The 16381-nt window shown below is 45.1% G+C and overlaps 1 protein-coding gene and 1 long non-coding RNA gene across 2 annotated transcripts; one reads left to right on the forward strand and one right to left on the reverse strand.

Moving 5' to 3' along the window:
- Nucleotides 1–6980: 6980 nt before the first annotated feature.
- LOC119291021 lies at nucleotides 6981–7986 on the reverse strand. Its single transcript, XR_005142150.1, has 2 exons — nucleotides 7479–7986; nucleotides 6981–7323 (listed from the first exon to the last, which is right to left on the reverse strand). It is a non-coding gene; the product is annotated as an uncharacterized LOC119291021 (long non-coding RNA).
- Nucleotides 7987–11809: 3823 nt separating this feature from the next.
- Nucleotides 11810–15017, forward strand: LOC119292750. Its single transcript, XM_037571469.1, has 7 exons — nucleotides 11810–11958; nucleotides 12079–12140; nucleotides 13192–13289; nucleotides 13443–13526; nucleotides 13617–13697; nucleotides 13787–13891; nucleotides 14193–15017. Exons 1-7 carry the CDS (start codon nucleotides 11810–11812, stop codon nucleotides 14217–14219), a joined length of 606 nt encoding a protein of 201 aa, XP_037427366.1. The 3' UTR covers nucleotides 14220–15017.
- Nucleotides 15018–16381: the final 1364 nt, after the last annotated feature.

A 16381-nucleotide genomic window follows, 5' to 3' on the forward strand; every position in this document is an offset into this window, starting at 1 on the left:
ACGAGTCCCGGAAGCTTTGCCAGGGCGTCCTTCTCAAAGTGCTCACCAAGGTGGCATATTGGAACCCCGGCCTCGACCTCACCAACGTGCTTGAAAGCTTGCCGGAGGATGCGGACCGCCAAGTGCCTGAAGAACTTGTCACGCCCATCGTTAGTAGGGTCGACCACGTCAAAAAGGTGGAAGGCCAGCACCGGGACTAGCTGCTTCACTTCTCCTTGCCGCTGTGAACTCATGCCCAAGATAATTTTATCTTAAGTTAGAACTGCGGCAATCATTGATGTAATATAACTTGTTGTGTGTTGAATGCTTGCTATCTTCCTTGTTTGATCCCCCTTTGTATGGCATACACCCAAAGCTTATTTGGAAAGGCTTGCCGGTGCCCGCACCCTTGCCGCGAGCGCATTGAGGAACGGATCCTTAGCAGCCTGCTGGGGGTGTCGCTGCCGGCAAAACACCTTGCCGCTCTTAGTGCAGCCACTTTCACTACTGAGCGGACTCGAAACAAAACAAGGGTGCAACCAATTGTGACAGGGTTCCTTCGCGTACAAGTTTTCCATACAAGAATCGAAACCATTCGAGAAAACTAACCTTGCATTTAAAAGAAAATCACTCAAGGTTTCACGCGACTTAGCTTTTTGCTGTTGTGCTCTTTTCCGCAAGATGCCACTTCGTACGGCGCCCGTTGGTGCCCATTCACATTGGAGCACTTTGAACTTCAGGGCTAAGTAAAGACAATGCTCCGGACTTCGGATACTACTAGACTCCGAACACGCACATGACAAAATGGAGAACTCGCCTCGCAAACCGAAGACTACGGGATATGTGGATGCCAATCATGAACCCTGACATTGGAGGCTGGTTCGGGGGCTACTGAGGGAGTCCTGGATTAACGCGTCCTCGGGCCCAAGGCTTATTGCTTTTGGGCCGGGATGATGGGCTACTGTGGAGCCGAGATAGGGTGTGGACTCGTGACCGGATAGGAGATCTTCGGAGTCGTGGTGCGCCCTCCAAGTCAAGATTTAGCATGATCTTTCCTTTGTTGTAACCGATCGCATGTAACCCTAACCCTACTGGTGTCTATATAAACCAGAGGATTTTAGTCATTAGGGCTAGAGCAACATCCAATCCCTCATCAAGCTAGGGTTTAGCTCGCCTGATCTCGAGGTAGATCGACTCTGTAATCATACCATACACATCAAATACAATCAAGCAAGACGTAGGGTTTTACATCTTAGAGAGGGCCCGAACCTGGGTAAAGACCGTGTTCTTCGTCCATTGTTCCCCATCGATCCTAGATCCACCGCTCGGGACCCCCTACCCGAGATCCATGGATTTTGACACTGACATCAAGCTCTTCTATGATTGAGCTCGGACCTTACTTTGGCCCCGCCAGACCAATCAAGTCGGCCGAGGAAGAGGTCTCCTCACAAGATATCTCCACTCGTTACGAGAGCCTCGGGAATCCGACATTGAGATAAATGAACCCAAAGAAAGGTCAGAGCCAAACATAGCATCAGAATTAGAAGCCGACATGGAGGATGGAACTCGCCTACGAAGCCGAAGACTCAAACTTGTGAAATCATCTCGAATAATACGGTCAGTGTCTTCGGCTTGAAGATTAGTTTGGGGGCTACTGTTGGTGTCCTGGATTATGGGGTGCTTGCCAGGTCGGCCTACCAGTAATGGGTTGGGCCGAGGACTCATTTAAGACTATTAATGTGGCCATATCATCCCTGGCCATCGGCGCGATCAAGACAATGATCTCCTGAAGACTTGTCTTTCACTTTAAGCGTGCTTCATCAATCAGCATGCTTGTCTCTAGGGATTGTAACCGCCCCATTTGTAAACATTGGGTACCCCCGGCGTTTATATAAGTCGTGGGGTTTAGTCCTTAGGAGGATAACATTCACCTTTGGAAGGTTTAGAACTTAGACAGTACTCATACGATCTCAAGGTAGATCAATTTGCACTCTCTACCCCATCATTATCAATAATAAGAACCAGGGCGTAGGGTTTTACCTCATCAAGAGGGCCCGAACCTGGATAAAACATCGTGTCCCTACTCTCCCTATTACCATCTAGCTCTGATCATCAAGCTTGGGACCCCTACCCGAGATCTGCCGGATTTAGCACCGACACCCGTGAATAATGAAACTTGTTCATTATGCCAGTTGCCTCGTTACTGATTTTGTTCTCTTTTCTCGTTCTCGTGTTATATCTGGCGAGATGGCCAGACAATGATGGTTACCGTAACACCGATAGGGCACTAAGAATATCTCGTCATAGTAGGAGCAGCAAATCCCAATCTTTAGTTATCTAGTCCCTTGTCATACTTTTTCGCGAACCCGTAAGCCGTCGTAATAGCCCCTCTGTTACAAATGACGTTTAATAAATCCCAAAGTTCATGAATCAAGTATGAAGAAACTCGATACTCTCATGGTCTAAGTAATTATGCATACATATAATTTCCTTTGTGCTATAAACCATTAACTCGTGACGAATGTATCTCATGACATCAATTGGGTCAATTCAATACGGCCCCGTTTGATAGCTCAGTTTTTTCTCAGTATTTCGAGAATACTGCAGTATTTGGGATTACCATGGTTTAAATTACTATGGGGTGTTTGGTTGCCACTAAAAACTATGATTTTAATATTGTAGTATCTGCAAAACTGTGGTATTTTCTTTGTTTTTAAAAAAGAACGATGGACCTCTTTTTTTTAAAACTGAGCTGGTGAAAGAAACGCCTAGTCGTCATCTTCCTCCTTGCTCCAAGCCGTTCTCCCCTCCTCCTCCATCCTCCTGTTGCTTCTGGTCGACAACCTTGTTTTGTTGGATCTCGTTCATGAACACCTCTCTGTGCCGGCGCTGATCCCTGCCTCCCGTCGTTCCCCCTCCAGGCCCATCACGCCAGCCGTGAGGCACGGAGCGAGCAAGGCCCGTTGGACTGCTGGTGGAGCTTGCTACCCAGGCATGCAGCTGCAAAGCTGAGCTGCTGTAGCTCTTGTTCGTGTGATGTTTGTCCATCGGTGTCGGCTACGACATACGAGTATCCATATCCAACTAGCTCTTGCTCGAGTGATTCTAACTAGCTAAGAACACACATGTTTGTAATAGCTATCAACCAGCTAGCTAGCTATTTTACGTTGCTGCATAAAGCACTGGCCAAATAGGTCATAGTATTCACAATACTTCAGAATACTTTGATATGTCAAAACTGTGGTATCTTGTACCCATGGACTAAAATACTATACTTTTCAATACTTTGGTTTTTGCAATGCGTTGCTATCAAACACAGCCTACAAGTGTTCTTCTAACATTGTGTCTTCGAAGTTGCCGGCATATTCATGCCCATGATCAGGAAAATGGAACCATCACGCGACACTTGAGCTAGTCCTCGAGGCGATACAAGGAATCTATTTATCTGTTTATTATCCCAAACGTGCACATGAGTTTTCCTCCAAGTCTCGTGGTTATTGCAGACTTGAGAATCATTATAGTTATACTTCCTCCGTTCCTAAATATTTGTCTTTTTGAAGATTTCGAATGGACTATACATACGGATGTATATAGACATATTTTAGAGTGTAGATTCATACATATTGCTCCGTATATAGTCACTTATTGAAATCTCTATAAAGACAAATATTTAGGAACGGAGGGAGTAGTATAAAACATAAACATCAATTACAGATAATAACACCTACAACATACTTCATAGAAGATATTACATCAAAATCTTTAACCGTATCAAAACGCTCTTTCTTCATCACCAATCTCGTGAGATTCCGTCATTGTTAAAAGTTTACCATGAGTTTGTAGTAGTAACGGTCGGAAAGTCATAGTTGCAGACAATGTCAAAGAAAATACTCATCATCTTCTCCAAATTACTGACGGAGAAGAAAAACTGGCATAACATAATCTTAACAACATTAGCTCATGGGTGTGCGGGAACTATCCAGAACGGCGGTGACTCCCGGGCAACCTCACCGGGCTCGCGTACTTCCTCCGTATTGAATCCAACTTCGTACACGCACATGCGGCCATCATAGGGGTGTATCCAGTACACGCTGTTGGGCAGCAGCCCAAACTCGTTGGCCGGGCACCAGCCTGCGAAAGCATAGCTCGAGCCGCCGGCGAGGATGGCCCGGTCGCCGATGCTGTCCACCCTGATAAACCTCTTGCCCTCGAGATCCACCATGTAGACGGCGATGTCAACTATGGCTCCGGTTTGGGCGGAGGTGAAGATCCACACCATATGCACCTCGCCATCAAGGTCCAGCGAGTAGGCGAACGCCTGCGCGTACTCCTCCCCAGGCGGGACGATGACCTCGATCGCCTCCTTCATCATCATGGTTGTCAAGGTCGGCTCCGGTGAGAACTCGAGCACGCCGTACTCGGCCGCCCTGACCGACCAATAGAACTTGCCGCCGCACGCCGCGAGGCCAGACACGAACCGCTTCGCGAATTTGCCCCACGGGGTCCGCACGCCGCCCAGATCGTACACGTACCTGGCCCACGGCGACGGCGTGGCAGTACCACATGGCCGTTTCATCCAAGCCCGATCTATACCGCTCGAGAACGACCACCGTGCAGCCGCCGGGGTCCGTGGGCTCACCGGACAGCGTGCAGTCGGTGCCTGACGCCGGCGGCGAAGCCCACGGCAGCAGCGCGATCTTGTCGCCATCAGAGGCGGCGGCCCGCGGGTTCCACAGGAAGGTGGCGAGCGTCGCCGGGTCCCAGAGGAGCAGCCAGCCGCGCGATGTCACCCAGCTCCGCTTGCCGCGCAGCACCTCCTCCATCTCCTCGCAAGGGCGACGTGCGCCATCCGAAACACTATACAACGTGGTGGTGTGTTGGTCGCCGCTGTGCCCGAAGACGAGGCACGGCAATGACGACGCCGTTGCCATGGATGTGCGCCTGCTTGCGGCTACGATCCCACGGACGTTGTTATCTGTCGCGCGCGCGTGTCACCCGCCGATGCGATCGGTAAATCCCCGTCGTGTGTCACTTTATATAGGCGCGCACGTGACGGGGCGTGGGCCGACCGATGCCGAGTCGGTGCCGTGCCCCTCAATCCAGCACGAGTACGCACAATTATGCCGCGACTAAATCCACGTGATACTCGGAATCAGTTTCAAGAACACATTAACTAAACGACAGGCGATTGACTTTAGCTAATGGACCTCGATAAGTACCGACCGTTCGGTCTGGGGACCTCCCGCACCGAATGAAAGGTTCGGTAGGAGCGCTCTCTCAGGCAGAACGATTCCGTTCGATACAAAACAGCCACAGCCCGAACCCCCAAAAACGCTCCTATGGGCCTTGTCCCCGTGAAAATGAAAACAAGCCCAGTAACAAACAGAAGAACCCCCCAACGCGCAACCACACGAAGCACACATGCCTTTCCTGAATGGGCCTCCCATCTTAACAACGCCATTGTTTATGACAGAAAAAAAAAACCAATGTTTCTTACTGACTGCTATCAAGAATTGAAAAACTGAACCATGAAACATGATTTTGAATGGAAAAAAAGGAAAGAAAATTGCCATAGTGTGTGTTCTAAACAGCCATCATTATCAAAAATCAGGATGCAAAAAATTAACAGATTGTGCTTTTAGCCATGTCGATACGAGTAGACCATAATAATTATGAAACTAAGAAAAATGCCAGAACTTAAAAACACACAGGAAAATTTAGTTTGATCTGAAAAGTTAACATTGTTTCATGTAAAACAGAATATGGTAGAAAAGCATAATTTAAAAGAAAAAGCAAAATTTGCCTGGGTCATTTTTGTTGTTGCTTTTGCAAATGGACCAAAATAAAAAATCATGACAAATTCGCATTGTGTGCATGGTGGCAAGAAATGTGGATTAACAATTGCCAACATGTACAAACACAAAAAAAAGTGTTCCATGTGCGTTCAAGTAAAAATTGTCGTGTATTTAAAAGTAAAGTTGCCATGGCAATGAAGGTAAAATTTTGTCATGAAAAATAAAGTGAAATTTGGCATGGCAAAAAATAGAGTAAAATATGCCATGTATGTAAATAAATTTGACATGGCAATGAAAGGTAAAAAGTTGCCATGGCAAAGAAATAATAATTTTATCATGGAAAAGTAGAGTAAAAATTAAATTGCCATGTATGTTCTAGTAAATTTACCATGTATTCAAAAGTAAAGTTGCCATGGCAATAAAGGTAAAAAAAATTCCATGCCAAAATAAAGTGAAATTTGGCATGGCAAAAAATAAAGTAAAATTTGCCATGGCAATGAAAGGAAAAAAGTTGCCATGGCAATAAATAAAGTAAAATTTTATCATGGCAAAGTAGAGTAAAAATTGCCATGTGTGTTCTAGTAAATTTGCCATGTATCTAAAAGTAAACTTGCCATGGGAAATGAAGGTAAAAATTTGCCATGGCAAAATAAAGTAAAATTTTGACATGGCAAAAATAGAGTAAAATTTGTCATGTATGTAAATAGTAAATTTGCCAAGTATTTAAAGGGAATTTTTTGCCATGTATGTAAATAGTAAATTTGCCATGAAATCTATAATAGAAAGATCATGGTGACTACAAAAAGTTTCTGCTATGGTCCAAATTCAAAACACAATACGCCCCTGAAAACCAAAAAGATAAACTGGATGCGCATGTGAACATTATGGAAAAAAAAATGTAAACTTGCCATGTTTGGAAAACAAACATGACATGAATTTGCCATGCCAACTAAGTATGTCTCCAATGCTAAAAGATGACATGAACTTGACATGGCAACTAAGTATGTCTCCAATGCTAAAACATGACATGAACGACATGGCAACTAAGTATCTCTCCAATGCTAAAACATAACATGAATTTTCCATGGCAACTAAGTATGTCGACAACGCTAAAACATGACATGAATTTGCCATGGCAACTAAGTTTGGCATGACATGAATTATGAATTGAACATACAAGTATATGTAAAAACAGCAGGAGGGAGAACACCAAAATTATCACTTCCATCATCATCAAAAAACAAGGTATGCAATTTCTTGTCTATTGACTTACTGAATAATCAGCACTTATATGGGCACCTTGGCACAAATTTTCAAATATTTCAAACAAACAAACATACCTGAATGCTAAACAAAGTACAAATAAATCAAAGACTACGTGTAACTGAATTAACATGTGCCTCGCATCACACTGGAAATATATATGTGAATTTGTTCATCTCAAGACAAATGAGGCTAAAACAAAACCAGACTAGTTGTGCTCAAATTCAACACAAAAAGGACAGACCTGTAGACAAACCCAGCCGCCCCGAAGCACCTGCTCCGACACCTGCGTGAGCAGCAGTAACAGATCAACGAAGCATGTTTCTCTCAAAAAACTGGATATGTTCTTCTGCACAAGCACGGTAAGGATTGTGGAGAAACGACATCATGAACTAACGGCAAACAATCGAAATGGAATCATAGAGGGAAGAAGGACCAGACATTGACTTCGGCCCTAGTGAAGCATCTCCTGCACGACGAGGCAGAGGTGGCGTTCCTCTGTTGCGGTTGCGCTCGATCAGGTGGTGGACGTGTTATCCAATTCCTGCCCCGTCCGAGGCCGCCGTCTTGGAGTGGAGGAGAGGGTGATGCGGAAGCACATCCTGCATGCCCCCTTGAACAGTGGTTGTCGGCGCGTTGGCCTCGCCGCCGCTACCACCGGCGTGGCGAAGGCTCTCCCGGCATTCGTTCCTCAAGCCTAGCCAGGAGGCGCTGAGGTTGGATCCTGAACTGGCGGCGGCACGATGTGGATCTCTGAAGAGGCGGACCTGCACAGGGGCGGTGGGCGCGGGAGCTAGGCTGGGTTCAGCGGGCTCGGGCGTGGGATGATCTGCTCCTCCGGATCGGGAGCGCGCGACGGCGGATGGGACTGGTCGGGCGTGGGTGGAAGAGGAAGAGGAGTGGGAGGAAGAGGAATGGGGAAGGATAGAGAGAGGTGTCGCAGTGTGGGCGTTCGGGGACGACGCATATTTCTCTGAACGGGGACAAAACGTGACGTGGCGCCCCAAGATGCTTTACGATTTGTGCAAAATATCCAACGGTGCTGAGCTCGTTCGGGACGAGATGGTAAAAAGCTCGTCGTTCGGGCGCTATTGTTTCCGTAGCTAATAGGTCCGTCAATGTTCTAGCTCCGGGTTGTTCTAGCCGATGCAGCAAAAACAGATGTTATTTCTAGCTCAGGGTTTCACGGATTGTAGCAAAACAATCTGCTGGTTCTAGCTCCGGTGTTGGTTGGTGGCAGCAAGAATGTTCTGTTGGTTGTAACAAATCCATCTGCCGGTTCCAACTCCGGCGTCGGCCGGTGACAACAAAATTGCTTGCTAGTTCTAGCAAAACCATCTGTCGGTTCTAGCTCCGGCGTCGGCCAATGGCCACAAAAATTCTCCCTGGTTGTAGCAAAATTATCCGCCAGTTGTAGCTTTTTCTGTTGCCAGTCGCAGCAAAAATGTAGCACCGTCGTCGCCGTTGCAGCATATCTCGTCGTCGGTGGTAGCTTTTCTGTTGCGGGTTGTAGAAAAAATCGTGCACCATCGTCGCCACCACAACCTCACCGTCGTCGGTTGCGACATATCCAATAGCCGGTAGTAGCACAGTCGATCGCCGGTTGTACCACGTGCTAATATCGGGAAACATGGTACAAAACAAAACAAATCCACACCTACGCACACCCAAGATCAATATAAAGATGCATTATGGGTTGGGATCATGATCGTTATCGACTGCGAGTTGCAATGGAAGAAGACGAGTCGGTGTAGATCTTACTTGAAGTCCCTCGAACCATAGATGAATGATCCCTCGAACTGCTCACGAACTGTCCCTCAAACGAAAGATCGAAAGCACGGCCTCCACAGATTGCAAGCGTACAGTCTTCACGATCCGGCATCGCTTTGCCGTCTAGTGCTAATCGTCGCCGAAGAATTAGAGGGAGAAGAATAGGACCACATATGGCTTCTCTATTATGAGGTTTAGAGAAAACTAGAACTAGATCTAGTCTAGATCAAACTAGACGAGAACTAGAGGAGGCTTCAAAACTTATGTTCTACGGGCTAGCCCTGCCCCTCTATTTATATGTTGATCCCCGAGGTCGTAATTTGGGAGGGGCCTCCCAAAGTCGGTTTGGAACACAAAGAAGAGTCCTCCTCAGATTCCAGCAATGCCAAGGTTCCTGGCATTTCTGGAAACACCACAGACCTCCCAGGGCCAGACGCTAGGGACACTGCCGTCTAGTCCCTGACCTCCACAAAACCTCCTTTTGCACCGATCTAAACCCTCATGGGCCTTACCCCTTGGCCCAACAAATGTGTCCTCGCACCGGAACGGTTTTGAAAACATCTGAAACTCTTTCGGAACTCTCTTAAAACTATTACTTATATTCCCCGAACTATTTAGAGAATATTTTCTCATAACTCTTGTTCCACTAACACTCAACAGATCGTGATTCCCTTAAACTTGTGACCCTGTAGGTTCGGTAAAACATAGACATGAAAAAAAAATCCTTTTGTTCAATGACCGATAGCGGAACCGTGGACATCCATATCGGTCCCTATGAATACACAAATGACATTCAAGTGAACTTTTGGTTATCATGTGATGTTCCCTTTGCTTCGCTATATTTCACAAAACTCGGGATGCATCGGTATCCTCCTGAGTCATCACGTGCTCTCTATACTAATATCCTCATTACCGGTTTTGTTCTTCTTTCTCATGTCGTGTTCCGGCTCAGGCAAATACTGGTGATTGTGCCCGGATTCAAAAAAAGCTCGATTACCAGCGGCAAGTTGAGGACAAGAATTGGGAGGCGAAGAGGCAACCTGCAATTTATCCCCTTTAAACCAACAATTAGCTTCAATGTGGCCCCATCTATTACAAGCCCAACAACGGATCTATTGGTGCAACTGGGCCTCTGATACGTCTCCAACGTATCTATAATTTTTGATTGTTCCATGCTATTATATTACCCCTTTTGGATGTTTATGGGCTTTATTTTACATATTTATATCATTTTTGGGACTAACCTACTAACCGGAGGCCCAGCCCATATTGTTGTTTTATTGCCTGTTTCAGTATTTCGAAGAAAAGGAATATCAAACGAAGTCCAAATGGAATGAAACCTTCGGTAGCGTGATTTTTTGGAACAATATGATCCTGGAGACTTGGAGTCCACGTCAGAAGATCCTCGAGGAGGCCAAGAGATAGGAGGCCGCGCCCCCCTTACAGGATGGTCGTCCCCTGTCTCGTGGGCCCCTCGAGCACCTCCCGACCAACTTCTTTCGCCTATATAAGCCTACGTACCCTAAAACCATCGAAAATCAAGATAGATCGGGAGTTCCGCCGCCGCAAGCCTCTATAGCCACCAAAAACCTCTCGAGAGCCCGTTCCGGCACCCTGTCGGAGGGGGAATCCATCACCGGTGGCCATCTTCATCATCCCAGCGCTCTCCATGACGAGGAGGGAGTAGTTCACCCTCGGGGCTGAGGGTATGTACCAGTAGCTATGTGTTTGATCTCTCTCTCTCTCTCTCTCTCTCGTGTTATCTCTCGTGTTCCCTCTATGGCACGATCTTGATGTATCCCGAGCTTTGCTATTGTAGTTGGATCTTATGTTTTTCTCCCCCCTCTACTCTCTTGTAATGAATTGAGTTTCCCTCTTGAAGTTATCTTATCGGATTGAGTCTTTACTTTGAGAACACTTGATGTATGTCTTGCCGTGTTTATCTGTGGTGACAATGGGATATCATGTGCCTCTTGATGTATGTTTTGGTGACCAATTTGCGGGTTCCGCCCATGAACCTTTGCATAGGGGTTGACACACGTCCTTGACTCTCCGGTAGAAACTTTGGGGCATTCTTTGAAGTACTTTGTGTTGGTTGGATGAATCTGAGATTGTGTGATGCATATCGTATAATCATGCCCACGGATACTTGAGGTGACAATGGAGTATCTAGGTGACATTAGGGTTTTGGTTGATTTGTGTCTTAAGGTGTTATTCTAGTACGAACTCTTGAATAGATCGATCCGAAAGAATAACTTTGAGGTGGTTTCGTACCCTACCATAATCTCTACGTTTGTTCTCCGCTATTAGTGGCTTTGGAGTGACTCTTTGTTGCATGTTGAGGGATTATTATATGATCTATCTATGTTATTATTGTTGAGAGAACTTGCACTAGTGAAAGTATGAACCCTAGGCCTTGTTTCCTATCATTGCAATACCGTTTACGCTCACTTTTATCATTACTTACCTTGCTGTTTTTATTATTTCAGATTACAAATACATTTATCTACCATCCATATTGCACTTGTATCACTATCTCTTCGCTGAACTAGTGCACCTATACAATCGCGTAAGATACATACCGGGAGAACCCCAGCCTCCTCAGCGATTTTGAGCTCCTGGCCGTTGGATCTCTTGCTTGATTGGATTTCGGCCACCGGATCTCGCCTCGGGATGACATCGGCCGTCGGATAAAAACGCGACACTGTGGATCGAAACAGTGTCCAAACCGCACTGCCACCACCTGTAAAATCGGTGCCCCGCGAGGGCATTTTCATCATTTCCTACGTGAGGGTATAAATAGCATCAGCCCCCTGGGAGATGACCTAGCCTCTTCCTCCCTCCGGCTCTACCGCCGCACCTCTCTCTCTCCCGTACATCTCTCTCTCTCTTGAGCCGCCGCCGCCAGCCATCCTCCACATCCGCCGCTGCTGCCAACCATCCTTTCCGTCCGCCGGCTCCCACCAACCATCCTTCCCATCCACCGGCTCCCACCAACCACGATGACGGCGGTAGTAGCCACGCAGGAGGGCGGCAGATCAGCTGCGTTGGCGATGGCGTTCGTGGCGGCGGTGGAGGGCGCGGCCGCGACGCTCCGTCCGGTGTTGTCGTGCGCGCAGCAGGCAGCAGTGCGATTGGGCGCGTGGTGGCGGTGAGAAAGACAAAGCCCGTGGGCGTCATCCACGGCGTGTGCGACGCCGGCCACCGCTGGTCCAGGAGGAGCGCCCCCACCCTCTCCTCTCCTCCTTCCCTCATCACAAGCCACGACAAGGAGGGCCACCGTGGCCGAGCAGGTCAGGTGGCGCGTCCAGATCGCCGAGGAGCTGCCCACAGGTTGGCCATGGCGCGATCGAGCAGAGCACGTGAGGAGGGAGACACTGCTTCCTCTTTCACGCTGCTTATCTAGGTCTGCCTAATTTGTTTTGCTGGTACTTTGCTTGTCGTGGATTACTGCCTCACGTGTACGCAGAGCACATGTTGATGCGTGTATGGCTTCCTAATAAGCAGTTCTCTTTGGTGCATCATGTTCTTCCATATGCTTGATTGATTAGAGAGCCCTGCCACATTTATTTATGAGAGGAGGAGCTTGATAGATAGAGATTCAGTAGAAGAAACTGCTATATAGGGATGACCTTTGTATGTTTATGAAAGAAATTTTCGATGTAGGCCTCAGGCTTTCTTGGGTTTATTAAGTGAAAGAGTTAGACTAGCCAGCCAGTTCTCTTTGGAGTTTGCACATAAATCCTACATCTTCAATATGATTTTTAGGCCTCATGTTATGCCAGGGGTTTGGTTATTGTATCAGCTAGCTGATTTACCCCCTTATTTCCTTTACGTTGGTTTGATACTGTGCATGTATTAATGTTTAGTGTCACTTGGATTCAGAACAAAGAGCTGGTACACCGTATAAAAGAAAGAAGTATGCAAATCTGCAGATTCCAGATGCTATAATTTATATATATGCAAAGCATAGAGACAGTTCTAGATAGAAGTGTATTGAACTGTTGATGGTTGGAATTGGTGTGCATTGTCACCGGTCTGCTGTATCTGTCAAGACCTAGGTGTTGTATTTAGCCGAACAGACATTTGACGATTCTCCTGCGCTTGCTCACATTAGCCTAGAAACTCACCATTGTTTTCATTTCCTTTCCAAGGCCATGTATCCCCTTCTTGGTCAATAATGCCTCTGCCTTTGAACTAAAAATCTTCTGAAATCCTCCTTTTCCTTTTCCTTGGTCAATAATTTATTTGATGCTATCTCAGCTGATAGATTTTCGGCTATAGTGTTTCCTGCACAAATGTTTATATATTTGAGGGGCTTGCCACTGTCTACAAAGGTTGCTGATAAATTTATTGGCATTGTATAATCTGCAAATGTTCACAGATTTGAAGGAGTTGCCACTTATCCACAGCAATGATAGCATCAAAGAGTTGAACCGCAGCATCGAGAAACATGAGCGACGTCACGACCTTGTAATATCAGTAAGTTCTGACCTCTTTCCTCTGTAATGTTCCATGATGGTGGTTCAGTAGGCAGCACAATTGAGAAATTACTACACATCATGCTGTATTGAATTGTTTCTGTTATAGTTGCTTATTCCTCAACCTGCACTGAATATTTTCCTCAATCAGTAGTCTTACACACTTGGGGAGATTCCTTCATTGAATAACCGTATAACAATTGTGAGGCAACTTTGGGGCCTAACAAAAGATGTTTTGGTATAATGACCCCTTGTCTCTCATGTTTGTGCATGCTTATGGGGGATATCTTTTTTACTTTTGTATCTGATAAACACGATTCATTTTAAGGTTTTGTTAGAGCCTGGAACTCCTCAAGGGTCAAAGACTATAAGACAAATGCGCTCATGTATCCTTTGGATGGAAAAGAGAGTATGTGCTCAGCTCATGATTAAGTATTCAGATATTTGACATATTCCTTGACAGTGTAGTATTTAATTACATAATATTTGTGCTTCCAGAAGTGTCGCAAGAGTAAAAAATCTGCATGTGCTGCTCCAAGTAAAATGAAGAGCATGGTTGTTCAAGAAGATTTGCTGAAAAATGGTGCCTTCGTGGTTGCCCCGGTGAGTTGATCTCGTGGTGACGTTTTGTTGTTTCTTAAATATGCAGGTTGCTTACAACAAAGTAGAATTGTTCCAGATGTATTTTGCATGCTCTAAGAATTTGATCGACATCTTATATATGCCCACTCTACCGTTTTCTTTATCAAGCATGTAAAGTTAAACCACTGGTTTTATATCTCCTTTATTTATTCCATTTATATAGTCTCCAAATGCTATAAGGGATTCTGTTGGTGCTCTATTAACAGGATTGCATTTTTTGTTACTTCATAATATTGCTGACAAAATCTTATTCTGCTTTCAGTGTGAGAGCGAGTTGCATGTTGTATGAACTAAGCGCAAATTCATATTGGTCGGTTTAGCGGCTCGCTTGCATTGACAGTCGACTGTGTGTAGGCGTGCTGCCATATCTGAGGCTATAATACAACATTTTGTATTTCTCATGGAAGGATGTGCCTGTGGTCCTTAAGGATGTGGTTCACGGGGTTTGACTATGGTTTGATTGTCAAATCAAAGGTCCCAGGTGAACTTCTGCTACTTTTGGTCTTATCTCTCTACGTCTCCCCTTACAATGATTCATATTTTTCTGCCTCCATTTTGTTTCTACATACGATGAATTATCTCTTTGCCATAGTTACCTTTTTTTGTCCCCTGCATATCCAAATCGAAAAATACTTGTGGTTTGGTACAGTTGTATTGCAAGTCGAAAAATATTGTATGTGTTAATATCGGATGGTCCAAGTTGAAATTCAGTTTATATTATTCAATATGCATTCTAACAAACATCTTGTGTTTTGCATCATTCTAAAAAATATTAAGTTCTGGTGTTAATCGCAAGCAAATAAGGGTAAGACACATACCATTTATATGTCATTAAACGTTATCACAATTTCTATGTTATTCTATTTTACCTCTGGTACTACATTGTGATCTTTCAAGGAATTACTGCTTCCTTTCTACCCCTGGTTTTCTTTTTGTAGGATATTGTAGCCTCACTAGGATGGATTAAGAGTGTCATCTGCTCCCTTTCCCTAATCAAATAGGACTTCCAAACTAATGATACTTGCACTCCTTTTTATCTGTTGATCTCTTTAATTCTGATTACAACTTATGTTTCACAAATATATGAAGGTTTCTACTCTTTTTCAGTGGTCCTTAGTTGATCTCTTTGATTTTTGATTACATATTGTCTCTCTGATTGTAAGTGATTTTGCTGTTGTTTGTAGTTGGCACTTCTCATTTCAGAAATCAGCTATCCTGGTATTTAACCATGTGAGTTTAGAGAGAACAACCAAAGGAGGAACAAGCTCAAGACATGTTTAGCAGCTTCTGCTAAGTAAGTATCCTTAGAACCTTCAACTCCAAATAAAACAAAAATTCAAGAGTATGTTCTTCACATATGAAATAGATAGATGCTGACATGCTTGCTGCATCTGATGAGATTGTGGATCAAGAAGTTAATGGACATGCTTGTGAATCATGGACAATCTCGGCCTGGTATTGTGGCTCGAGTCTGAGCTCTTGCTTGGCTTTAGGTGCAAACATGGACCTTCAGTTCACCTAGAACAAGAATCAAATCCTTGTGTCAATTGTTGTTGTGATAGGAGGCCCATGGCGTATGACCATGATGTATGCATTCACTCTGGGATCTGAGAATAATTTGTTGATCTTGTCTGAAAGATAGTGGTTCGATAGTGAATTTATCCACTTATTTGTTGATTTTTTTTTCTTTTGTTGTGTTATGTATGGAGATGCAGATTCTCAGGCTTCAGGTTTTAGTTTTGGTAGTTCGAAGTGCTATTGATTATGTTGTTGTAACTGGTCCTTGATCAGCATGGTGACTGAAGGGATGACTCTTGAAAATTAAGATCCTTATTATGAGATTGAGGTGATGTAAAACTATGTGCTCTTGGCAAAATGTGTACTGACTTTATTTGTTTTGGATTTGGTGGGTTGGACCAAGGCTCTTATACTTTATAGGGCAATGCATTATATCATTGATGTTCTGCATATATGATTGCGATGCGTGCTAAATTTAACTTCCTACTGTCGCAATGTGTTTGATCTTTATGGGCTTGGCCAAGTTGTTGGGACCGGCACCCTCACGCCAAGGCGCGATTCCGATCTAGTTTACCATTGTATTGGGTGTGTTGGGGACACAAGAGACTCTTTGTTATTTGGTTGCAGGGTTGCTTGAGAGAGACCATCTTCATCCTACGCCTCCTACGGATTGATAAACCTTAGGTCATCCACTTGAGGGAAATTTGCTACTGTCCTACAAACCTGTACACATGCAGGCCCAACAACGTCTACAAGAAGAAGGTTGTGTAGTACACATCAAGCTCTTCTCTGTTGCCGTTGCCGGGGAGGCTAGGTAAAGGGAACTCACTCACACCCCGTCAACTAAGCTCTTTTCTAGCGTTGTTGCCAGAGGTGAGTGCTTGAAGGTATATCTTTAGATCTTGCAATCGAATCTTTTTGTTTCTTGTTTTA

Source organism: Triticum dicoccoides, chromosome 4B, assembly GCF_002162155.2.
Source record: "Triticum dicoccoides isolate Atlit2015 ecotype Zavitan chromosome 4B, WEW_v2.0, whole genome shotgun sequence".
Classification (NCBI taxonomy): domain Eukaryota; kingdom Viridiplantae; phylum Streptophyta; class Magnoliopsida; order Poales; family Poaceae; genus Triticum; species Triticum dicoccoides.